General features: G+C 50.4%; 2 protein-coding genes across 7 annotated transcripts in view; both read left to right on the top strand.

Moving 5' to 3' along the window:
* The window catches only part of AXL (AXL receptor tyrosine kinase), a 30,466-nt gene extending 13,404 nt beyond the window's left edge, over positions 1–17,062 (top strand). Inside the window, exons 10-20 of one of the 2 annotated variants that reach the window (XM_039247976.1) lie at positions 181–207; positions 2,585–2,717; positions 2,995–3,086; positions 6,692–6,787; positions 6,924–7,001; positions 8,398–8,490; positions 8,897–9,018; positions 9,645–9,754; positions 13,648–13,807; positions 14,295–14,431; positions 15,219–17,062. In XM_039247976.1, coding sequence (XP_039103907.1) covers positions 181–207; positions 2,585–2,717; positions 2,995–3,086; positions 6,692–6,787; positions 6,924–7,001; positions 8,398–8,490; positions 8,897–9,018; positions 9,645–9,754; positions 13,648–13,807; positions 14,295–14,431; positions 15,219–15,570 — 1,400 coding nt within the window. In that variant the 3' untranslated portion in view covers positions 15,571–17,062. The remainder of the gene's footprint in view (positions 1–180; positions 208–2,584; positions 2,718–2,994; positions 3,087–6,691; positions 6,788–6,923; positions 7,002–8,397; positions 8,491–8,896; positions 9,019–9,644; positions 9,755–13,647; positions 13,808–14,294; positions 14,432–15,218) is intronic. The other variant, XM_039247985.1, reaches the window with a different exon arrangement.
* An 804-nt stretch (positions 17,063–17,866) lies between these two features.
* The window catches only part of HNRNPUL1 (heterogeneous nuclear ribonucleoprotein U like 1), a 38,675-nt gene continuing 35,784 nt past the window's right edge, over positions 17,867–20,757 (top strand). For 2 of the 5 annotated variants that reach the window (XM_039244601.1, XM_039244592.1), the window contains exon 1: positions 19,384–19,861. In XM_039244601.1, the coding sequence (XP_039100532.1) occupies positions 19,567–19,861 (295 nt within the window). In that variant the 5' untranslated portion in view covers positions 19,384–19,566. Of the gene's footprint in view, positions 17,885–19,383; positions 19,862–20,757 lie in introns of those variants that run through there. The other 3 variants (XM_039244616.1, XM_039244586.1, XM_039244609.1) reach the window with 3 other exon arrangements.

Here is a 20,757-nt window from a genome sequence, read left to right as displayed (position 1 = left end):
TTCAGCTGATTCACAAGGACCCTGTCTTGCTCAGATCCCCCTGACTTGCTCCCTGTACCTTTCAGTGTTGTCGAAATCTAGGCACTTTTCCTACCCTGGAAGTTTACTGAGAGCCTCACCCATGTCACATCAGTCTTGCCTTCTCTGAGCATGTCCTCCCTCTGTCCTTTCTCCTCGCAGGACAAGGACAACCAATCCACCTGCTGGGTAAGGGCTTTCAGAGCCTCCTCCTCTCCTGCCTTTCCCTCAGCTCCCAGTGAAGACCCCATCACCACACACATACTCTTTGAAATGCCTTCCATGTTTCTCAAACTTCTGTCTCTAATCCTCTCCTTGCGTTTGTGTGGTCCTTGATGGGGTTGCCTGGAGTGGCCTCACACATTGTTGGTACTCAATAAATGGTAGATGGGTGGATGGATAGATAGATGGGTGGGTGGATGGATGGGTGGACGGATGGATGGATGGTGGATGGATGGTGGATGGGTGGATAGATGGTGGATGGGTGGATGGATAAATGGTGGATGGATGAACTAATGGATGGTGGATGGATGGGTGGATGGATGGATGATGGATGGTGATGGATGGATGGGTGGTGGATGGATGGTGGATGGGTGGATGGGTGGATAGATGGTGGATGGGTGGATGGATAAATGGTGGATGGATGAACTAATGGATGGTGGATGGATGGGTGGATGGATGGATGATGGATGGTGATGGATGGATGGGTGGTGGATGGATGGTGGATGGGTGGATGGGTGGATAGATGGTGGATGGGTGGATGGATAAATGGTGGATGGATGAACTAATGGATGGTGGATGGATGGGTGGATGGATGGATGATGGATGGTGATGGATGGATGGGTGGTGGATGGATGGTGGATGGGTGGATGGGTGGATAGATGGTGGATGGGTGGATGGATAAATGGTGGATGGATGAACTAATGGATGGTGGATGGATGGGTGGATGGATGGATGATGGATGGTGATGGATGGATGGGTGGTGGATGGATGGTGGATGGGTGGATGGGTGGATAGATGGTGGATGGGTGGATGGATAAATGGTGGATGGATGAACTAATGGATGGTGGATGGATGGGTGGATGGATGGATGATGGATGGTGATGGATGGATGGGTGGTGGATGGATGGTGGATGGGTGGATGGGTGGATAGATGGTGGATGGGTGGATGGATAAATGGTGGATGGATGAACTAATGGATGGTGGATGGATGGGTGGATGGATGGATGATGGATGGTGATGGATGGATGGGTGGTGGATGGATGGTGGATGGGTGGATGGGTGGATAGATGGTGGATGGGTGGATGGATAAATGGTGGATGGATGAACTAATGGATGGTGGATGGATGGGTGGATGGATGGATGATGGATAGTGATGGATGGATGGGTGGTGGATGGATGGTGGATGGGTGGATGGGTGGATAGATGGTGGATGGGTGGATGGATAAATGGTGGATGGATGAACTAATGGATGGTGGATGGATGGGTGGATGGATGGATGGATGGACAGATGGGCAGATAAATCAGTTATCCCCTTCAAATCCATCCTTCTCAAATATTTCTTCAGCAATTCTCCAAAACTCCTCCTACACCCATTGTACCCTCCTAGCATTATGACAGTTCACCTCTTGTAACTCAACTTACTATCCTTAAATATCCCTCCCATGCCTTCCTGCCTTTCTTTGCAAACCCTTTACAGGGCTTCCTTGCCTTCCTGCCTCCTTTCCCAATCATTGTGTTACAACCCTTTGCTCCTCACACATGCCTCCCAAACCCAATCACACCCACACTTCGCATTCACAAACTGTACACACTTTTTACACACTCACCATATATCTCACACTGCAAACACTGGAAAACGTTGGGTCCACACTCTCCACTCTCCCACACTCTTCAACCCTCCTTATACATTACATTGACACTCCTTACACGTTACTCCCTCACCCCTTGCCACTCCTAACCCATTCCCACCCTATGCACACACCCACACCAAACTCCTGCTACATTTAACATGCACCCATTTGCATCCCTTACACATCTACTCCCACCATTCTGCACACCATTTCTACTCATCCCATGTTCCCCATCTGCCCTTCCCACACTCCTTTTGCACCAAAGTTACATCCTTACAAATCACTGTTCGCTAATTGTATCTAAAACTCCTTGACTACTCCTCACTCACATACGCGAAACTTCTGCCACACCCACCTGACACTCTATATATGCATGTATTTCCTTTGCACATGCAATTCGCCTTCATCCCTTCCTTTATGGAAACTCCATCATCAGGGCACACTCCTCAAGACTACTCCTTGGCCACCTATGCATGAGCCTCACAGTCCTTGCACATGCCCCCCTCCACCCATCCTACGCTACACGCATTCTCTCCTTTGCTCACCTGTTTTTCACACCCAAGTCCGGTCTCCCTGGATAAGTGAACACACCTCCCTTTCACATGGCTCATCAGATATTTCCTCATCTGCCTCCCTCCAACATCACCCCTTTGGGTCCCAGGGAGCAGGATCCAGAGCCTCAGCCATGACCCGTGTCCCATACCCCCTGACAGTGAGTGAACCCCCAGCCCCTGCCTTCTCATGGCCCTGGTGGTATGTACTGCTGGGAGCAGTTGTGGCCGCTGGCTGTGTCTTCATCTTGGCCCTGTTCCTCGTCCACCGACGGAAGAAGGAGACCCGCTATGGGTAAGTTGGAACCACGTGAGTCGGAAGGCTAATGTGGATTGGAAAGGAGAGGCTGGGGTCAGGGAGGCCATGAGGAGGCTGGTGCAGGCTGAGAGATTACCAAGAAATGGGATGAGGACAAGGACAGAAGGTGGCAATCCAAGACAAACTCAGCAAACGCGGGAGAAGAGGGCGGGCAGGGCTTGGGGTCAGGGTGGTGTTCACTTTTACTGCTGTTGGAAGGAGGGGGCTCCACTCATCCCTGGCCTGCCTTCACCTCCTGCTCCTTCCCCCCCAGAGAGGTGTTTGAACCCACAGTGGAGAGGGGTGAGCTGGTGGTCAGGTACCGTGTTCGCAAGTCCTACAGTCGCCGGACCACTGAAGCCACCCGTAAGTGAACCCCATGCCTTCCTGCCCTGCTGTAGGGATGACGAGTTTAGAGACCGGGGGCTGCTGGGCTTCTGTCGATGCATAAACCAAAAGTGTCTGTAAGAACAACAGAGCTGTGAAACCACACAGACCCTTAGAATAATAGAGTCTTAGACACAATAAATCATAAAAAGACCAAACCTCGGAGCCACAGGGTCCTAGGACAATGTAATGATGATGATGATAAAGATGATGATGATGACAAGGATAAGAATGAGGGTGATGGATGATCATGAAGCCAATGATGACAGGCAGCCCTAGCACTTCCTATGTGACAGGCACTGTTCTAAGGCCGACTTGTAAGTCGGACAGCTAGACTTGGAACTCAGGTAGGTTTGCTCTGAAGTCCATTCTCTTAACTGCCTCTTGGAAGTATAGAATGTTAGAGAGGTAGGGTTGATCTTGGCCAAAACAATCATAGGCTCAATACTTGGGGCGCCTGGGTGGCTCAGTCAATTAAACATCCAGCTTCAGCTCAGCTTGTGATTTCACGGCTTGTAGGTTTGAGCCCCGAGTCAGGCTCTGTGCTGCCAACTCAGCCTGGAGTCTCAGATTCTGTGTCTGCCTCTCTCTCTGCCCCTGCCCCACTCATGCTCTGTCTGTCTCTCTCTCAAAAGTAAAAAAAAAAAAAAAAAGAGAGAGAGAGAGAGAGAAAGAGAAAATGTTTTCATACTGGGGCTCCTGAGTGGCTTAGTCAGTTAGGCATCCAACTTTGACTCAGGTCATGATCTCACAGTTTGTGAGTTTGAGCCCCGTGTTGCGCTCTGTGCTCACAGCTCAGAGCCTGGAGCCTGCTTCTGATTCTGTGTCTCCCTCTCTGCCCCTCCCTGCTCGCTCTCTTTCTCTCTCAAAAGTACATAAACATTAAATGAACAATTTTAAATGTTTTAATACTCAAGATTTTTTTTAACGTTTTTATTTATTTTTGAGACAGAGAGAGACAGAGCACGAGCTGGGGAGAGGCAGAGAGAGAGGGAGACACAGAATCTGAAACAGGCTCCAGGCTCTGAGCTGTGAGCACAGAGCCCGATGCGGGGCTTGAACCCACAGACCGCGAGATCATGACCTGAGCCAAAGTCGAACGCTTAACCAACTGAGCCACCCAGGCGCCCCATCAAGATGTGTTTTTTTATTTTAAGTATTTTTTATTAAGTATTTCTTCCTTTTTTTTAATTAAAAAAATTTTTTTAATGTTTTATTTATTTCTAGGAGAGAGAGAGACAGCGTGAGCAGGGGAGGGTCAGAGAGAGAGGGAGTCACAGACTGAAACAGGCTCCAGGCTCTGAGCTGGCAGTCAGCACAGAGCCCGACGCGGGGCTCGAACCCACGAACCGTGAGATCATGACCTAAGCGAAAGTCGGACGCTTAACTGACTAAGCCACCCAGGCACCCCTTTCTTTAATTTTTTAAATGTTTTATTTATTTCTGACAAAGAGAGAGAACATGAGCAGGGGAGAATCAGAGAGAGAGGGACATACAGACTCTGAAACAGGCTCCAGGCTCTGAGCTGGCTGTCAGCACAGAGCCTGATGTGGGACTCGAACCCACGAACTGTGAGATCATGACCTGAGCCGAAGTTGGACGCTTAACCAACTGAGCCACCCAGGTGCCCCAAGTATTTATTTCTGAGAGGGAGAGAGAGTGCACGTGCACAAGTGGGGGAGGAGCAGAGAGACAGGGGGCCAGAGGATCCAAAGCAGGGCTCCATGCTGACAGCACAGAACCTGATTCGGGGCTCGAGCTCAGAAACGGTGAGGTCATGACCTGAGTTGAAGTCAGACGCTGGGTGACTGAGCCACCCAGGTGCCCCTAGCCCCTTAGGATTTTGAAAATCATAGGCTCTTAGAACTCTAAACTCTCTGTTAGACTACGGAGTTATGAAGGGTCCCAGCTAAGGAGGGACCTCAGAGGCCACCTTGTCAAATCTCTTCATCTTTCCAGCAGGGGAAACTTAAATCCAGAAAGAAAAGGGACAGAATTATGTCTCCTCCCAGCACACAGTGAGAAGGCTGCCGGGGCCCCAGGGAGATATTGGAAGGGGCTGGGAAAGACATTTACTTAAGAGGAGAAAGAATAGGAAGCAAGGAGGTCATGGTGCCATAATGAACTAACATGCAGCATAGTTCTCAAAGTGTGATCTGGGTCCCTGGGGGGGTCCCCGAGATCTCTGCAGGGGGTCCACAAGGTCAAAACTATTTTCACAGTGATTCCAAGATGTTATTTGCCCTTTTACACTCCTGTTCTCTCACATGTGTTCTGTGGAGTTTTCTAGAAGCTCTCCAATGTGTGGTGATGTCATCGCTCTGTCGTTTGACAAATGTGTGCTTGTTTATTCTTGTTTTAAAACTCTACCCATTTTGGGAGCCTTGGTGGCTCAGTTGGTTAAGCCTCAGACTCTTGGTTTCAGCTGAAGTCATGATCTCACGGTTCTTGGGTTCGAGTCCTGCATCAGGCTCTGTGTTGACGGCGTGGAGCCTGCTTGGGATTTTCTCTCTCTGCCCTCCCCTGCTCTCACTGTCTCTGTCTCTCTCAAAATAAATAAACTTAAAAAAAAATAAAAATCTATCCATTTTGATTTTGCATACAGTAAGTGTTGGTATATATAATCCCCTTAAACGAAAGCTTTTTGCAGTCCTCAGTAATTTTAAGAATGTGAAGGGGTCCTGAGGCCAGTAAGTTTGACAACCATTGCCGTATAGCAATGAAAGTAAATTTCAGTTATGGACACCCATATTACAGCTGTTTCATAGACGTTGTGTTGACTGAAAGAAGCCAGACACAAAAGAGAACATATTATGTGATTCCATGTTTCTAATAATCTCCCCAAACAGAGGGAGCCTATCTATGGTAAGAGAAGTCAGGAAAGTGGCCACTCTTGAGAGGCAGGTCATGGTCTGTTCTTGACCTTGGGTGCTAATTATACTGTTGTGTTTGGTTTGTGGAAATGCTTTGAGCTACTCACTTATGATCTGTGCAGATTCTACTTCAGTAAAACGTTAAGAAATATTTTTAGCAACTGGCATGGTAGGACACTTACCAGTCAGGGTGACCAATGGTGCAAGATCGTGTGCCAGGATCTAACCCTTTAGCTGTTGGTTTGGGAGAAGATTCAGGAATCTGGAGGAAGAGCTAGGGTAAGCTGTGTGCTCAGGGCAGTAGCTGAGGTTTTTTTTAAGTTTTAACTTTATTCATTGAGAGAGAGAACATGAGAGAGAGAGAGAGAGAGAAAGAGAGAGTGAGTAAGGTAAGGCCAGAGAGAGAGAGGGAGACAGGTGATGGAGAATCCTAAGCAGGCTCAGAGCTGTCCATGCAGAGTATAACTCGGGGCTCAAACCCACAAACTGTGAGATCATGACCTGAGCCAAAATCAGGACTTAGATGCTTAACCAACTAAGCCACCAAGGTGCCCCAGGGCAGTAGCTGGTTTTGATGAATGCATGAGTATTTCGGTATTTTAACAATGGGTATGTCCCTATCGACATCCGAATGTCAAATGTCCAAATGTCGAATGTCGCCTGAATGTCAGCTCTGCTCCATGGCTCTGTACACCCCCACTCCCCATGCAGTAAACAGCTTGGGCATCAGTGAAGAGCTGAAGGAGAAGCTTCGGGATGTGATGGTGGACCGGCATAAGGTGGCCCTGGGGAAGACCCTGGGAGAAGGTGAGTGCCCCACCTACTGCACACACAGATTCCCTTAAACCGTGAAGCCCTTCACTTGCCCACCCCTACCCAGTCACAGGAAATGCAGTTTCCACAAGTGCCCCTGAGGTCAATGTCTCCCTCCGGTCCCCCACAGGAGAATTCGGAGCTGTGATGGAGGGCCAGCTCAACCAAGATGACTCCGTCCTCAAGGTGGCTGTGAAGACAATGAAGAGTGAGTCTGTGCATGCATGTGTGCACGTATGGGACCCCCAGCTTCTAATCCTAGACTTTCCCCCTGTGCCCCTAAGGAGACAGAAGCACAGAAAAGTTAGTAGCAAATTAGCTCCACCACAGAATCTCAGGGGTTCCAGACAGGAAATGGAGTCCATGCCAGGTACTTTAACAATAGGAATGTAATATGAGGAGGTTTACTACAGAGGTACAGGAATAACTGGGAGCAGTGAGGCAAACTGGAGATTAGCAGCAGCAGTATCTTACTTCCTCCCCAAGGCCTGAAGGGCAGAGGGAGGATGTGGTGTTACCAGAGCCCATGGCCAAGGATGCCTGGTGGGATTTGGGATCACGGAGTTAGTGGCTACCTTGTGGGAGCTTGAAACACACAGGAGGCACAGCTACCATCAAAGCAAGACTGGAAGCAGTAAGAGACAGGGTGAAATACCCTGACTTCTCCCCATCCTCCCACCCACTTGCCAGTCTCCCATCAGTGCTTCCCATCAGCAAACGCCCAACAGGAAGCCAGTTTGAAAAGGAGCCTGGGAAATGTAGTTTTTGGGGACCAGCTCCCTGTGATACATAACAGAGCAGGAGAAGGTCTGGAATGAGACCTACCTGGCTTCATTTGCCAGCTGTGTGATCTCAAGTAAGTGACTCTCCCTCTCTGAGCTGCCATTCTTCATCCAGGGGGAAAAAAAGATAAAAATATCCCTGCCTTCTAGGGTGAATCAAAGCACTTAATTCTGGGGATGGTATATAGATGTGTCATTAATGTGGACTGTGACTATATTATTTACATCATCAGAGAGGGTGAGAGCCAGTCCAGGGTCACACAGCACAGGGAGTCCACAGCCAAGTCCTTTCCATACAGGGAAGAGGCGTTGAGGGTCAGGCTGCAGCTGGTGGTGAGGCAGGAAGGATCCTTTCTGGATCACTGGGGCTAAAAGCTTGGATTACGGAGTCACTGGTCTCTCGCTCGTTCATTCATTTTGAGCACTTCTTACGTACCAGGTTATATTCTCCACCTGGGTTTGAATCCCAGCTACGTGACTTTGGGCAAGTCACTTTGCCTCTGTGAGCCAGGGTCCTGAGTAATCATACAGATCCCAGGGAAGCGGCCTGGGATGGTGTTTGCACGTGGACCTCAGGGCCAGACCACCTGGCCTTCAGTTCTGCTTACCGTACCTGCAAGCTGTGTGTGCAGATTCCTTGACCATCATGTGCCTTGGTTTCCCCATCATTAAATGAGCTAATATATGTAAAGTGCTGAGTGTAGCACCAGATACTTAGTAATCATGTTTGATGAAGATGATGATGGTGATGGAGGAGAGGAGGAGAGAAAGGGTCCTCTCTCCCCTCCCTTCCTCCTTATCCACCTTCCTGTCCCCTCCAAGTTTCTATCTGCACAAGATCGGAGCTGGAGGACTTCCTGAGTGAAGCCGTCTGCATGAAGGAATTCGACCACCCCAACGTCATGAGGCTCATTGGTGAGAGAGGGGCAGATTTAGGGAGTCCACGGGCTTCCGGGAGGCCACCCCAGAAGGAAGACCCCTCCCTCTGGCACTGGGAAGATCAAACCTCCGGCCTCCCTGCTCCCCTCCCATCCCTCGGAGTCAGCAAGCTCCCCCCCTCCTTCTTTCCCTCAGTCTGGAATGTGACCTCTGACCTTTCCCAGAAATAGCTGAGGTCCCCAGGAGGGCCCTGCAAACTTCCCTGGGAACAGTGCTGGAAAAGGCTTCTCTGAAGCTTGGTGCTTGCCACTGCTGCCTACTCCCCCCCCTCAACAATCTGAAAGCTTGATTAGAGGGGAAGGGAGAGACAGAGCTGAGGGAGGGCATGGCTTCTCCTCCTGCCCAACTGGAATGACAGGGCTGCCTGGGGGGCGGGGCTCAGGCGTCTGTTTCCAGGGTTCCGAAAGAGAGGGCTTCCCGGCACCTGTGGTCATCTTACCTTTCATGAAACATGGAGACCTGCACAGTTTCCTCCTCTATTCTCGGCTCGGGGACCAGCCAGTGGTGAGGGACATTTCCGTGTCTTGTCCCCAAGTATTAACGGAGCACCTGTGAGGTACCCAGTGCAGCTCAGCCAGTGGGAAAACCACGGTGACCCAGAGCTTGCTCTCATGGAGCTGTCTGCCAGGGGGGAGACCAGGCAATAAATTAGTTAGCCAATAGGCAAGATAATGCAAGTGCTCGAAAGGAAATAGAGTCAGATGAACCATAGAGAAGCCAGGCGGTTCATTTCAGTGCACAGAGAAGGTCTTACTAAGGAGGTGGCCTTGAAGGATGAGACAGATGGCGGGAAGTGGGGAGATCTTGGGGGAAGCAGGTCTGGCAGAAGGAGCAGCATAGGCAAAGGCTCAGAGGTGGGAGCAAGCACAGCTTGTCTGAAAACCACAAAGGAGGTCCGTGGCTGGAGCGTACATCATAACGTCCAGGGCAAGGACAGTAGATCAACTCAGAGAGGAAGGCAGGAGGGGGTTACATAGGGCCTTGTTGGAAAGAGGTGGGATTTAGTTTTCGGAGCCATAGGAAAGCACTGCAGGGCTGAGTGAGGCACACATGGGAAGGGAAGGAAGGAGGGAGGAAGGAATGATCTCAGGGACTCTGCTGACTTCTACTCCCTCCTGCGCTGCCTCCAGTACCTGCCCACTCAGATGTTGGTGAAGTTCATGGCAGACATTGCCAGTGGCATGGAGTATCTGAGTACCAAGAGGTTCATACACCGAGACCTGGCCGCCAGGAACTGCATGTGAGTGTTGAGCCTTCCAAAGACTGCCCTCCCCCGCCCACCTCCTTCAAGGAGCTCCAACCCCCCCTTCCAGGATGGAAGAGGGGTCTAGACACACCTGCCTCTCGGGCAAGCCAGAACTCAGGACTGGGATGGAAAGGTCAGCCAGAGTTGGAGAAGCATTCCTGGAGGAGGTGGGCCTAGAACTGAGATCTTGGAGGGGCATTTGGATGTGGAGATAGGCGAGGCAGGAGCCAAACTGAATAACGGTAGAGAGTGGGTACAAGCCAGAAAACAAGCCGGAACTAAGCTAAAGTGAGGGCGAGGTGTTTGTATACATAAGCCTGTATAAACACAGGCTTAGAACATCAGTTTCATTACAATGTTGGACCCCCAGAAATTGGAGCTGGAGAATCGGAATCTTGTGTAAGATGTTTAAATGTCCACAACTCTCAGGAATATGAACATTTCTTTATTTCTCCCGATTTTTTGTTTTGAAAAAGTCCAACCCCGCAGAAAAGTTGGAAGAATTGTACGGTGGACCCCCACATACCTTCCTTGTTGAGATTCTCCTCTCTTCTCTGTCTTTCTCTCTTTCCTCAACCATTTCAAAGTGAGTTGCCAGACGGTGACATCAGACCCCTTACGTCTTTCATAGGTATCTCCCAAGAACGAGGGCTTACATGTAAATGATTACAATTCTGTTGTCACACCTAAGATTAACCGTAATTCTGTAACATAACCTCACATCCAATCCATATTCAAATTCTTCCAGTTGTCCCCTGAAATATCTTTTAGGATTTTTTTTTTTAAATCACAAATCAGAATTTATTCAGGGTCTCCCTCCCACCACTGCATTTGGCTGTTATGCCCCTTGGGGCCTTTTAAATCTGCAATAGCCTCCCTCCCCCACCTTTTTCTATTTTTATGTCATATTATTCTGGAAGAGACCAGGTCACTTGTCTTGTAGGATGTGACATGCATGTGTCTGTCTCCTTGTGGTGGCATTTGCCTTGTTCCTCTGTTCCCTGTATTTCCTGTTGACTGGGAAGTGTATGTGAAGCTTCAACAGACTCAATCAAAATGGAAACTCCTTTCTTTTTTTTTTAATGTTTTTATTTATTTTTGAGAGAGGCAGAGAAAGAGAGAGAGAGCAAGCAGAGGAGGGACAGAGAGAGACACACACACAGAATCCAAAGCAGGCACCAGGCTCTGAGCTGTCAGCACAGAGCCTGATGTGGGGCTCGAACCCATGAACCATGAGATCATGACCTGAGCCAAAGTCAGGCGCTTAACCGACTGAGCCACCCAGCCACCCCTGGAAGTTCCTTTCTATCTGCAACTTGGGGTGATCCTAGTCAAGTTCCCTATGGGACAGTAACCCTGGAAATCAGAGTAGACAACCCATTGTTATGCTCCTGCCCCTTTTTGTTAAGTTACAATATTGAGGGATGCCTGTCTAGGTGAGTCGATAGAGCATACAACTCTTGCGCCTGAAGTTGTGAGTTTGAGCCCCAAGTTGTGTGTACAGATTGTTTAAATATAAAACCTCCAGAGTTGCCTGGCTGGCTCAGTCAGTAGAGCATGCAACTCTTGATCTCAGGGTCCTGACTTCATACCTCAGATTGGGGATGGAGTCTACTTCATTTTTTTAAATGTTTTATTTATTTTTGAGAGAGAGAGAAAGACAGCATGAGTAGGGGAGGGTCAGAGAGAGAGGGAGACATAGAATCCGAAGACAGGCTCCAGGCTCTGAGCTGTTAGCACAGAGTCAGACGCAGTGTTCGAACCCATGAACCGTGAGATCATGACCTGAACCGAAGCCAGACGCTCAACGGACTGAGCCACCCAGGAGCCCCATGGAGGCTACTCTAAAAATAAACAAATAAGAGGCACCTGGGTGGCTCAATCTGTTAAGCATCTAACTTCAGCTCGGGTCATCATCTTGCAGTTCATGAGTTCGAGGCCCGCATCAGGTTCTGTGCTGACAGCTCAGAGCCTGAAGCCTGCTTTGGGTTCTGTGTCTTTTTCTCTCTCTGCCCCTCCCCTGCTCATGCTCTGTCTCTCTCCTTCTCTCAAAAATAAAGAAACATTAAAAAAAAAAGTAAAAAAATAAATGAAACAAAATAATTAAGAAAAAAAAGTAAGTTTTTTTAAAAAAATAAATGAAGTATTTCCTTACCCAGTTAGCAGTTGGCCACTACCCAAAAGCTGCCCCCCACTCCACAGCCACCAGTCTGGATGCGTGAACATCACCCCTCTCTCCCTCCCTGCCATGATCCTCTGGGCCTCCCCTGGACCTAGAGGGTGAAGGTTAACTCCCGTCATAGGAGGGGCCTCCAGGTTCCGTTCTGATTGGTCACTGCCCCAACCCATCATCCTGGCTAGAAATTATTAATTCTTCTTTTTTTTAATGTTTGTGTATTTATTTATTTATTGAGAGAGATAGAGAGACGCAGAGAGTGAGCAAGGGAGAGCAGAGAGAGAGGGAGACACAGAATCTGAAACAGGCTCCAGGCTCTGTGCTGTCTGCCCAGAGCCTGACACGGGGCTCAAACTCAGGAACTGCGAGATCGTGACCTGAGCTGAAGTCCGAGGCTTAACTGACTGAGCCACCCCAGGCTCACCTCATTAATTCTTAAAAAATAGAATCCTAGAACCTCAGGTACAAAAATTAGAGAATCTTCTATTTATGGAAAGGACAAGAGCAGGCAAAAGTAATCCATGCTTCAAGATTCTGGCTTCCCTGGGTGGTTGTGGGGGGGCATTGGTTACAGGTAGGACTGGTAATGTGTTTCTTTCTTTCTCATACTTAAAAAAATCAATGTATGGGGTTTTTTTTAATGTTAATTTATTTATTTATATGAGAGAGAGAGAGTGCAAGCAGGGGAGGGGCAGAGAGAGAGGGAGACAGAGTCTGAAGCAGGCTCCAGGCTCTGAGCGGTCAGCACAGAGTCCGATGCGGGGCTCGAACCCACCAACCCTGAGATCATGACCTGAGCCGAAGTCGGACGCTTAACTGACTGAGCCACCCAGGTGCCCCTCAACATATGTTGATACACTAACACACACACATTTTAGGTGTGTGGCCAAATACATGTTTACATGTCTATAGACTCATGTAAACATTGGATCAAGATAAAGAACATTTCCGGGCCCTGGGAGTCTTCTTCCTCAAGCACCAACAGTCACTGCCCCCAGGGAAAACACCATCCTGTACTTCAGTTACCTATTCTTTTTTTTTTTTTAATGTTTTATTTATTTAATGTATTTAATGTATTTAATGTTTTATTTATTTATTTATTTATTTTTTAATGTTTTATTTATTTCTAGGAGAGAGAGAGACAGTGTGAGCAGGGGAGGGTCAGAGAGAGAGGGAGACACAGAATCCGAAACAGGCTCCAGGCTGAGCTGGCCGTCAGCACAGAGCCCAATGTGGGGCCCGAACCCACAAACTCTGAGATCATGACCTGAGCCGAAGTCGGATGCCCAACCGACTGAGCCACCCAGGCGCCCCTTCAGTCACCTGTTCTTAAATGTGACGTAGGTGGAGTCATGCAGTGTGTACTTCTTTGTATCTGTTTCGCTCAGTGTGATATTTTTGAGATTTAGCCCATGTTGCCGTGCACATTGGTTAGTTCCTTCTTTTTCTTTGCCCTGTGGTATTCCTTGTACAGATGTTGTCTTGTGGTGTTCTATTTCTTAATCTGGGTGCTGGTGACGTGGGTGTGTTTGTGAAACTTCTTATGGAGGCAACAAGAAGCAACACATTTCCCTCCTGTCTGGGGTTGACAGATCCTCACCCGCAAAGAGGCCAGCCAGAGCAGGGCATGGAAAGGTGTCTGAGCATGAGGGCAGACTTCCTGGTGGAGGGGGCAATGCCATGACTCTGTTCCTCTCCCCAATCCGGACAGGCTGAATGAGAACATGTCCGTGTGTGTGGCGGACTTTGGGCTCTCTAAGAAGATCTACAATGGGGACTACTACCGGCAGGGACGCATCGCCAAGATGCCAGTCAAGTGGATCGCCATCGAGAGCCTGGCCGACCGGGTCTACACCAGCAAGAGTGATGTGGTATGTGCACCCCCGACAGGTGTGGGGGACAGTGGCCAGTTCATGTCACACTGCAGCTGGGCTCACGGGGACACCTAGGCTTCCTGGTACAGGGGCCTGACCCCATGGGTTGGGCATGTCTGGGAGTGTGCTGGGTGTCTGTGAATGGTGGCGTGGGCACGGTGGCGATAGGCACAGGTCCGTGTGCATGGTGGCAGGTTCCTACACAGGACGTGTGGACAGTTTAGGTTGGGAGAGGCAGCGGTAAGTATGTGTATGTATGCATGCCCACGGTGTTCAGGGCGACCCACAAGACCATGTGACTGTGAAGTGTGTACGTGTGTGCATGGATGAGTGTGTCAGTGCACACACAGGAGTTACTGCTCAGTGTGTCCCCTCTCCAAAGTGTTTCTGTGAAGAGCTGTGATGCCTCCACATGTGCGTACCTGTGCATTGGGGTGTCTGTGCAGGAGGGACCCTCTAACTCTCTCTCCTCTGCCCCCTACAGTGGTCCTTTGGGGTGACGATGTGGGAGATTGCCACACGGGGCCAAACCCCATATCCAGGAGTGGAGAACAGCGAGATTTACGACTACCTATGCCAGGGAAACCGCCTGAAGCAGCCTGTGGACTGTCTGGATGGACTGTGAGGACCCATAGGATGCTGCCCCCCCCCACCATCCAATCCCAGATTTCACTCCAAAAAACCCTGAGCACCCCACATGGCCCTGACCCTCTAAAACCTGCACAGAATCCCTCAGATTCCCACAGGCCTCCTCACCAATGCCCCACAAGACCAGGGCTAGCTCACAGGGTGCAGATTATCAAAAGGTGCCCTCTCCCCCGGTGCCTTTCTGTGTGGAATGCAGGCTGGATCAGGCTGTCTTGGCCAGGCATCTGTGGGCAGTGAATAACTTTACCAGCTTACCTGGGGGCTCTGCCTCTGAGACCCCTTGCCCCCCCAAATTCTAATTCACCCAACTCCTGAGCACCCATACTTCCCCCAGATGCTCTTCAACACCCCTCGGGACCCTCTGCCAACCCTCCAGTTTGCCATATTTGGCTTCTCCAAACTCATGGGGCTCCTCTGAGATATCCACGGGATCCTCTAGGGCAATGCTTATGAAACTGACAGCTTATGAAACTTACAGCACACAGAGAAAAGCAGAGCATTCATCCAGCGCTTTGAGGGCAGTCTGTTCTAGCAGACCCTCCTCACTATAACACCATCCGATACTCAGAATCCCCAAAGACCCTTTTCAGCTCCTGAGTATCCCAGGACTCCCATCAGAAATTCTTGAGAGTTCCCAAATCCCCAGAGGAGCCCCCAAACTGCTATGGTTCCTCCCAGTCCCATGACATACCCCAAACTCCCAGAATGCCCTCCTTCTGAGCACCTGCTCAGTCTCCCACCCCTCACTTTGCTGCCCTAGGTATGCCCTGATGTCCCGGTGCTGGGAGCTAAACCCCCAGGACCGGCCGAGCTTCTCAGAACTTCGGGAAGATCTGGAGAACACCCTGAAGGCCCTGCCCCCTGCCCAGGAGCCCGACGAGATCCTCTATGTCAACATGGATGAGGGTGGAGGGCATCCGGAACTACTTGGAGCTGCTGGAGGAGCTGACCCCCTAACCCAGCCTGACCCTAAGGATTCTTGCAGTTGCCTCACCGCGGCTGAGGTCCATCCTGCTGGACGCTATGTCCTCTGCCCTTCTACAGCCCCCGGCCCCACCCTGCCCACGGACAGGAGCTCCCCAGCTCCCCCAGGGCAGGAAGATGGAGCCTGAGACAACCCTCTACCTGGGACTCCCTCTCAGGACCCAAGCTAGGCACTGCCACTGGGGGAGCTTCTCCCCACAACTATTTCTCCATTCCAGGCCTCACCCCCAACTACAGCTTTCTCTTCCTCCCTATTTCACTTCCATCCCAGACAGATCCTCTCCATTTTTCCATGCCTTAGTGTCTCCATGTGTAAAAGGAAGGGGGGTTGTACTGTAATCCCTAAGGGCCCTCCCAGGTCTAACATTCCACGATTCTAGATTCTAAGGTTTGCAGAGTCTAGATTCAAAGGTTCTAGGTTTCAAAGATGCTATTAGTCTTTGGCTCTAAGGACCTAAAATCCCAAAGTCTCTAATTCTAAAGTGCTAAGGCCCTAGATATGGAAGTTGCAAGGTCTATATTCTAAGGCTTTGATAGCCTATGGCTCTGGATTTTTCTGGTTCTAGGATTCTTCATAAAGCCCACAAGGTTGTGGGTTCTAAGCTCTAAGATTCTAGTTCTAGGGTCTGAGGTTCTGATTCTAGATTTTATTTTTCTAGAGCTCTGAGTTCTTAGGGTATAAAATTCTAGATTCTACAATTCTAGACCTGGAAGTTCTAAGGCCTAATGTTCTAAGATCTGATGTTCTATGCCTCCTAGACTGTAAATCCTCTGGCCTATCAGACTCTACATCATAAGGCTTCCAGATTTTATCTTCTCAAGTTCCAAGATTCTAATAATGGTTAATTCTAAGTTTTAAGGCTTCGTGATCCTTGAAACTCTTATTATCAGATTCTGGGTCCTAAAGATCTAAGGTTAAAATCTGCAATTTAAAAGTTCTAAGAGTCTAAAGATGGAGGTTCAAAGGTCTAATGTTCTAAGATGTGATGTTCTAAGACTTAGTCTAAGAACCTAGATTCTCTGTGTCTAAGATTCTAGACCATATGCTTCAAGATTCTAGATTATTAAACTCTAAGATTCTAATGTTGTTCTGTTCTGTGTTCCAAGGCACTCTAGAGTCTATTGGTCCAAGATTCTGGATCCTCAGCACTAAGGTATAAAACTCTACAGTTAGTTGTGACTAGCTAGATACCAAGGTTCTAATCATTTCTAATGTTGGACACCTTTACGTTCTATGATGCATTCCACATTTCTAGTGTTTTAGTTAAGGGTTCAAGAATCCACAGGTGTAAATCTTAAGATCCTAGGCACTGTAGTTCTGACTCAAAAGTTCAAAGATTCTAAAGGTGTACAGGTCTAGAATTACAAGGTATGATTCCAAGGTTCTAATCTTAACAGTATTATTCTGTGTGACTGTCTGCTTACTCCTCTCCTCGTATGGGGGCATGCCTCTCCTCAAGCCTATGCAATGCATTAGGGATGCCTCTTTTCCCCAGGAGACAGTGTCCCTCCTTCTGGGCCATGCTGCCCCCCTGAGCCAATGCCTCAAGCCTCCTGTACAGAGGTGTGGACTCTGGCGCCTCCAGAGGGGCTCAGATCACATAAAACTTTATAAATACACTTCTGTCTCCTCTTGTTTCCGCTCAGCTGTCATGTGGCTCCTCTCCCTGGTTACTCAGTTTCCCCATCGGTAAAAAAAAAAAAAAAAAAAAAAGAATGGTTTGGTGGGGTTTAGGAGTTCTCCCTTTACCAAGAGGGTAGAAATGACCATATACATGGACAAAAAGACACACAAACAAAGAAATGCCGACTCTCCGAAACCCCTAGTGAGGAAGGGAGGAAGAGGTGCGTGGATACTGGTGTCACACAGAGACACTCTTCTCCCCACCCCAAAGTAACAGACCCATTAGGACATACTCAGGCATACTTAGCCGCAAATAGAGACACTGAAATAGAGACACATAGAGTAACAGACACACAAAATTACACAGATACAAACATATTTACAAACATATGCAAGGCAGATACTCACCAGGAACAGGAAGAAACTAGACTAATACAGATTACGGAGTAAATAAAGTGGCACAAATACTCAGACAAATACTCAGAGAGTACAACAGGTACTCACAGCCCCAAATGTTCAGATTCACATAGAAACACAGGCACAGAACACCTCCGATCATCGCTTGGTCACAAAGGCATTACTGTCAAGACAAACCCTCTATGCTTTGCATGCCCACGTTCCTGGGTATATCGGGCAGGAGATGGAGAAACCCTTGGCAGCGCCCGGACGCCCCCCGGTGGCCGCTTCTGAGAACCCGGGGACAGTTCAATCCGGGCCACAAACTTTTTCAGAACAAATCATTGTGGGAAGCTGGGAGGAGAGAGGAAGTCGGACGTGGGCGAGGGGCGGGGTGTCTGGACTGGAACCTCCGGGCCCACGTGAGTGTCTGCCCCGTTTCTGAGTGGGTGCTGTGTGTCGAGGTTGCCTTGTCAGCTTGTAGCGTAACTGTCCTGTGTCTTTATCATTTGATGCCCGTGTGGACCTTACTGGCCACATCTACACCGGAGTTGGGTGTATTATCCCCTTAACGGATGTATCTGATCTGACTCACGGCCATTTGTTAATCTGTGTTGTGTGTGCTTTTGTCTAAGTAGAGGTGGTGGTGGCGTGTGGTTTTTGTGGGCTTGCGGTATGGCTCGGTGGGCAGCGGGCGTTTGCATTGTATAGCACGATTGTGTATTTTACAGGAGTTTTGTCTTTTGAGTTAGAGGCGACAGGTGGTGCAGCAGTAAGACATTGTGAAACTCTGGCGCTTGCATTTGTAGCGTGAGGCTGAACTATGGACCTGTGTGTTTGAGCTTGTCGGTACTGATGCCAAATAGCCAGAACTACTGAACAGCGAGAGGATTTGGGGTAGAGACCCGAGAACTTCTGGAGGTGGGGAAGACTCTATGGTCTCCTGCAGAGCGCCCATTCCACTTAAGATACCAACCATAGAGAAAGACTGCAGCGAATCTATGATCGTGGAAAGAGGCGCCCCATGAGATAACTATCAAAGGGAAGAGGGTGCGATTTCCTTTACAACTTTTCTCCCGTTGTTAGTCTAGCCCCTATTTTCAAGCCTCCGGTACTCTCTGAAGTCAAAAGGCTGCTTTTCGTAAAGTCAATTGAGTTTCTTCCAGATTAAGGATAATTTACTTAATCTGTATCTCCTCGGCCTCCCTCTACAGCGACATTTGTGAGGCCGTCCGCCGAAGAGCAGCCAATCTGGTTAGCTTTTCGTAAAGCGATCCAACTGTACCGGCTTTAGTGAGATAAAACGATAGCTGCAATTGGTGGACAGATTGTTTTGAAACCGCCCTAACGACAAGGGGCAGGTCCTTCGTGAATTCATCTTTCCGGTTTTCTTAAAGGCAAACGTGAAAGGAGGGGGCGGGGGAGTTGGTCGGCCGATCCTCCATTTGATTGGTTCTAGTGCCTTTATCCGCTTGGACTCCTCTAGGGGCGGGAGATCTAGACCAATCAGGGTATATGTTACAAGAGACCCCAGTTTGATGAAAGGACCGCGCTGGAAAGGCAGGGAGTGTGTTGTGCGTGTGTGTCTGTGTGTCTGTGTGTCTGTGTGTGCGTATGTATGATCGGGGAGGGCGGGGGGAGAGGTTCATTCTGAGATCCCATCGCTGATTGGGCCAAATCCTTACTCCCTTTTCTTCATTCGACCCTACGGGAGAGAGCGCGCGGACGCCACCCAATCACCGCGTGCTCCGCCTCCCGCCTTTTCCCGCCCTCCGCTCTGGCGGCGGCAGCGACGTAGGCCAACGCTTCCTCCCCGGGTGCTCCAGGGCGCATTCGTTGCCGTTCTTTTGAAAGCCGTGCTCCAATTGGCTGAGTACCCAGGCCCGCGCCCGTTGCCTCCACGCGGTGGCCAATTGGCACCCGTGTTGCATCGCATGGGGCCACGGAGGAGGGGGAGGCGGCGGCGGCGGCCATTTTGAGCCGCCGCCGCCATTGGAGCGGGCCCCCCCCCTTTCCCCCTTCGCCTCCTGACAGGAAAGGTTTAAGGGGGACAGAGCCCTGGGAGGCCGGGCCGGGCTCGGGGGCCGCCCCGGGGGCCCGGGCCATGGATGTGCGCCGTCTGAAGGTGAACGAACTTCGCGAGGAGCTGCAGCGCCGCGGCCTGGACACTCGCGGCCTCAAGGCCGAGCTTGCTGAGCGGCTGCAGGCGGCGCTGGAGGCCGAGGAGCCCGACGACGAGCGGGAGCTCGAGGCCGACGACGAACCGGGGCGACCCGGGCACAACAGCGAGGAGGTCGAGACCGAGGGGGGCTCCGAGCTGGAGGGGACCGCGCAGCCACCGCCGTCCGGGCTGCAGCCGCACCCGGAGCCTGGCGGCTACTCGGGGCCGGACGGACATTGTGAGAGTGCGCGGGGCGGGGGTCGGGGAGCCCGGAGTCCGGGCCGAGGAAGGGCTGTGGGACGCGGGAGTCCGGCGCCTGAGGTCGGGGAGACGGTCCGAGGAGTGGGGGACCCCGCGACCCGCCGCTGAAAAAAGGATCTAGGGCCAAGGGCCTCGGGACCACTGGAGGGTGGACCCTGGCATTCGGTGCAGGGGAGACACTGGAGTGGGGGCTCTCGGTTTCGAAGATGAGGAAGGTCCCGGGGGGGTAGAGGATTCCGGAGCCTGGGGCTCGGAGACCGGAAGCCGTGGTTTCTGGAGCTGAAGAGAGTCGGAAGACCAAGAGGTTTTCTAACGGGCGGCTGAAGAGGGTCTTGGAAATGACGATTTTAGGGTTTGGAGCTGAGTGGGCTAGGGTGCCGTGCCAGCCCAGCGTGTGGTCTGGACGTCGGGAGACGTGTTTTTAGGGCTGGGAGAGTTTTGATAATAGAGGATCTCGGAGTTTGCTGCTGGGTGGGGTATGGGGAGTTCTCATATTTTGGTACCGGGATGGGTTGGCGAGGTGCAGGTGCTGGTGTCTGGCCAGGAGGAAATCTGATGGACTGGGTGCTCTGGTGTTTGGCTAGTGAGCATTTAGGGGATGTGGGAGACTGCCGTGTGATTGGACTATGGGGGACCCACATCTTTCTGAGGATGGTCTGGGGGACTCTGAGACCCAGGACTGGAAGGCCAACCTTGAGGCAGGGCCAGCTTGGGCATTTGGTACTAGGAAATCTGGGGGACCTTCTCATTGGCTTCCAGGGGAGGTATAAGGAACCCCCATTTGTGGAGGCAGGCAAGGGATGGTTCGCTGGACAAGAAACCTAGGCAATTCAGCGCCTACTGCCGAATTGTCTTGGATTAGCAGTATGGATT

The sequence above is a fragment of the Hyaena hyaena genome, unplaced genomic scaffold (assembly GCF_003009895.1).
Source record: "Hyaena hyaena isolate Hyena2069 unplaced genomic scaffold, ASM300989v1 scaffold_9, whole genome shotgun sequence".
In the NCBI taxonomy this organism is placed as follows: domain Eukaryota; kingdom Metazoa; phylum Chordata; class Mammalia; order Carnivora; family Hyaenidae; genus Hyaena; species Hyaena hyaena.
The sequence above is the reverse complement of the archived record's forward strand: the minus strand, read 5'-3'. Positions and strand labels throughout refer to the sequence as shown.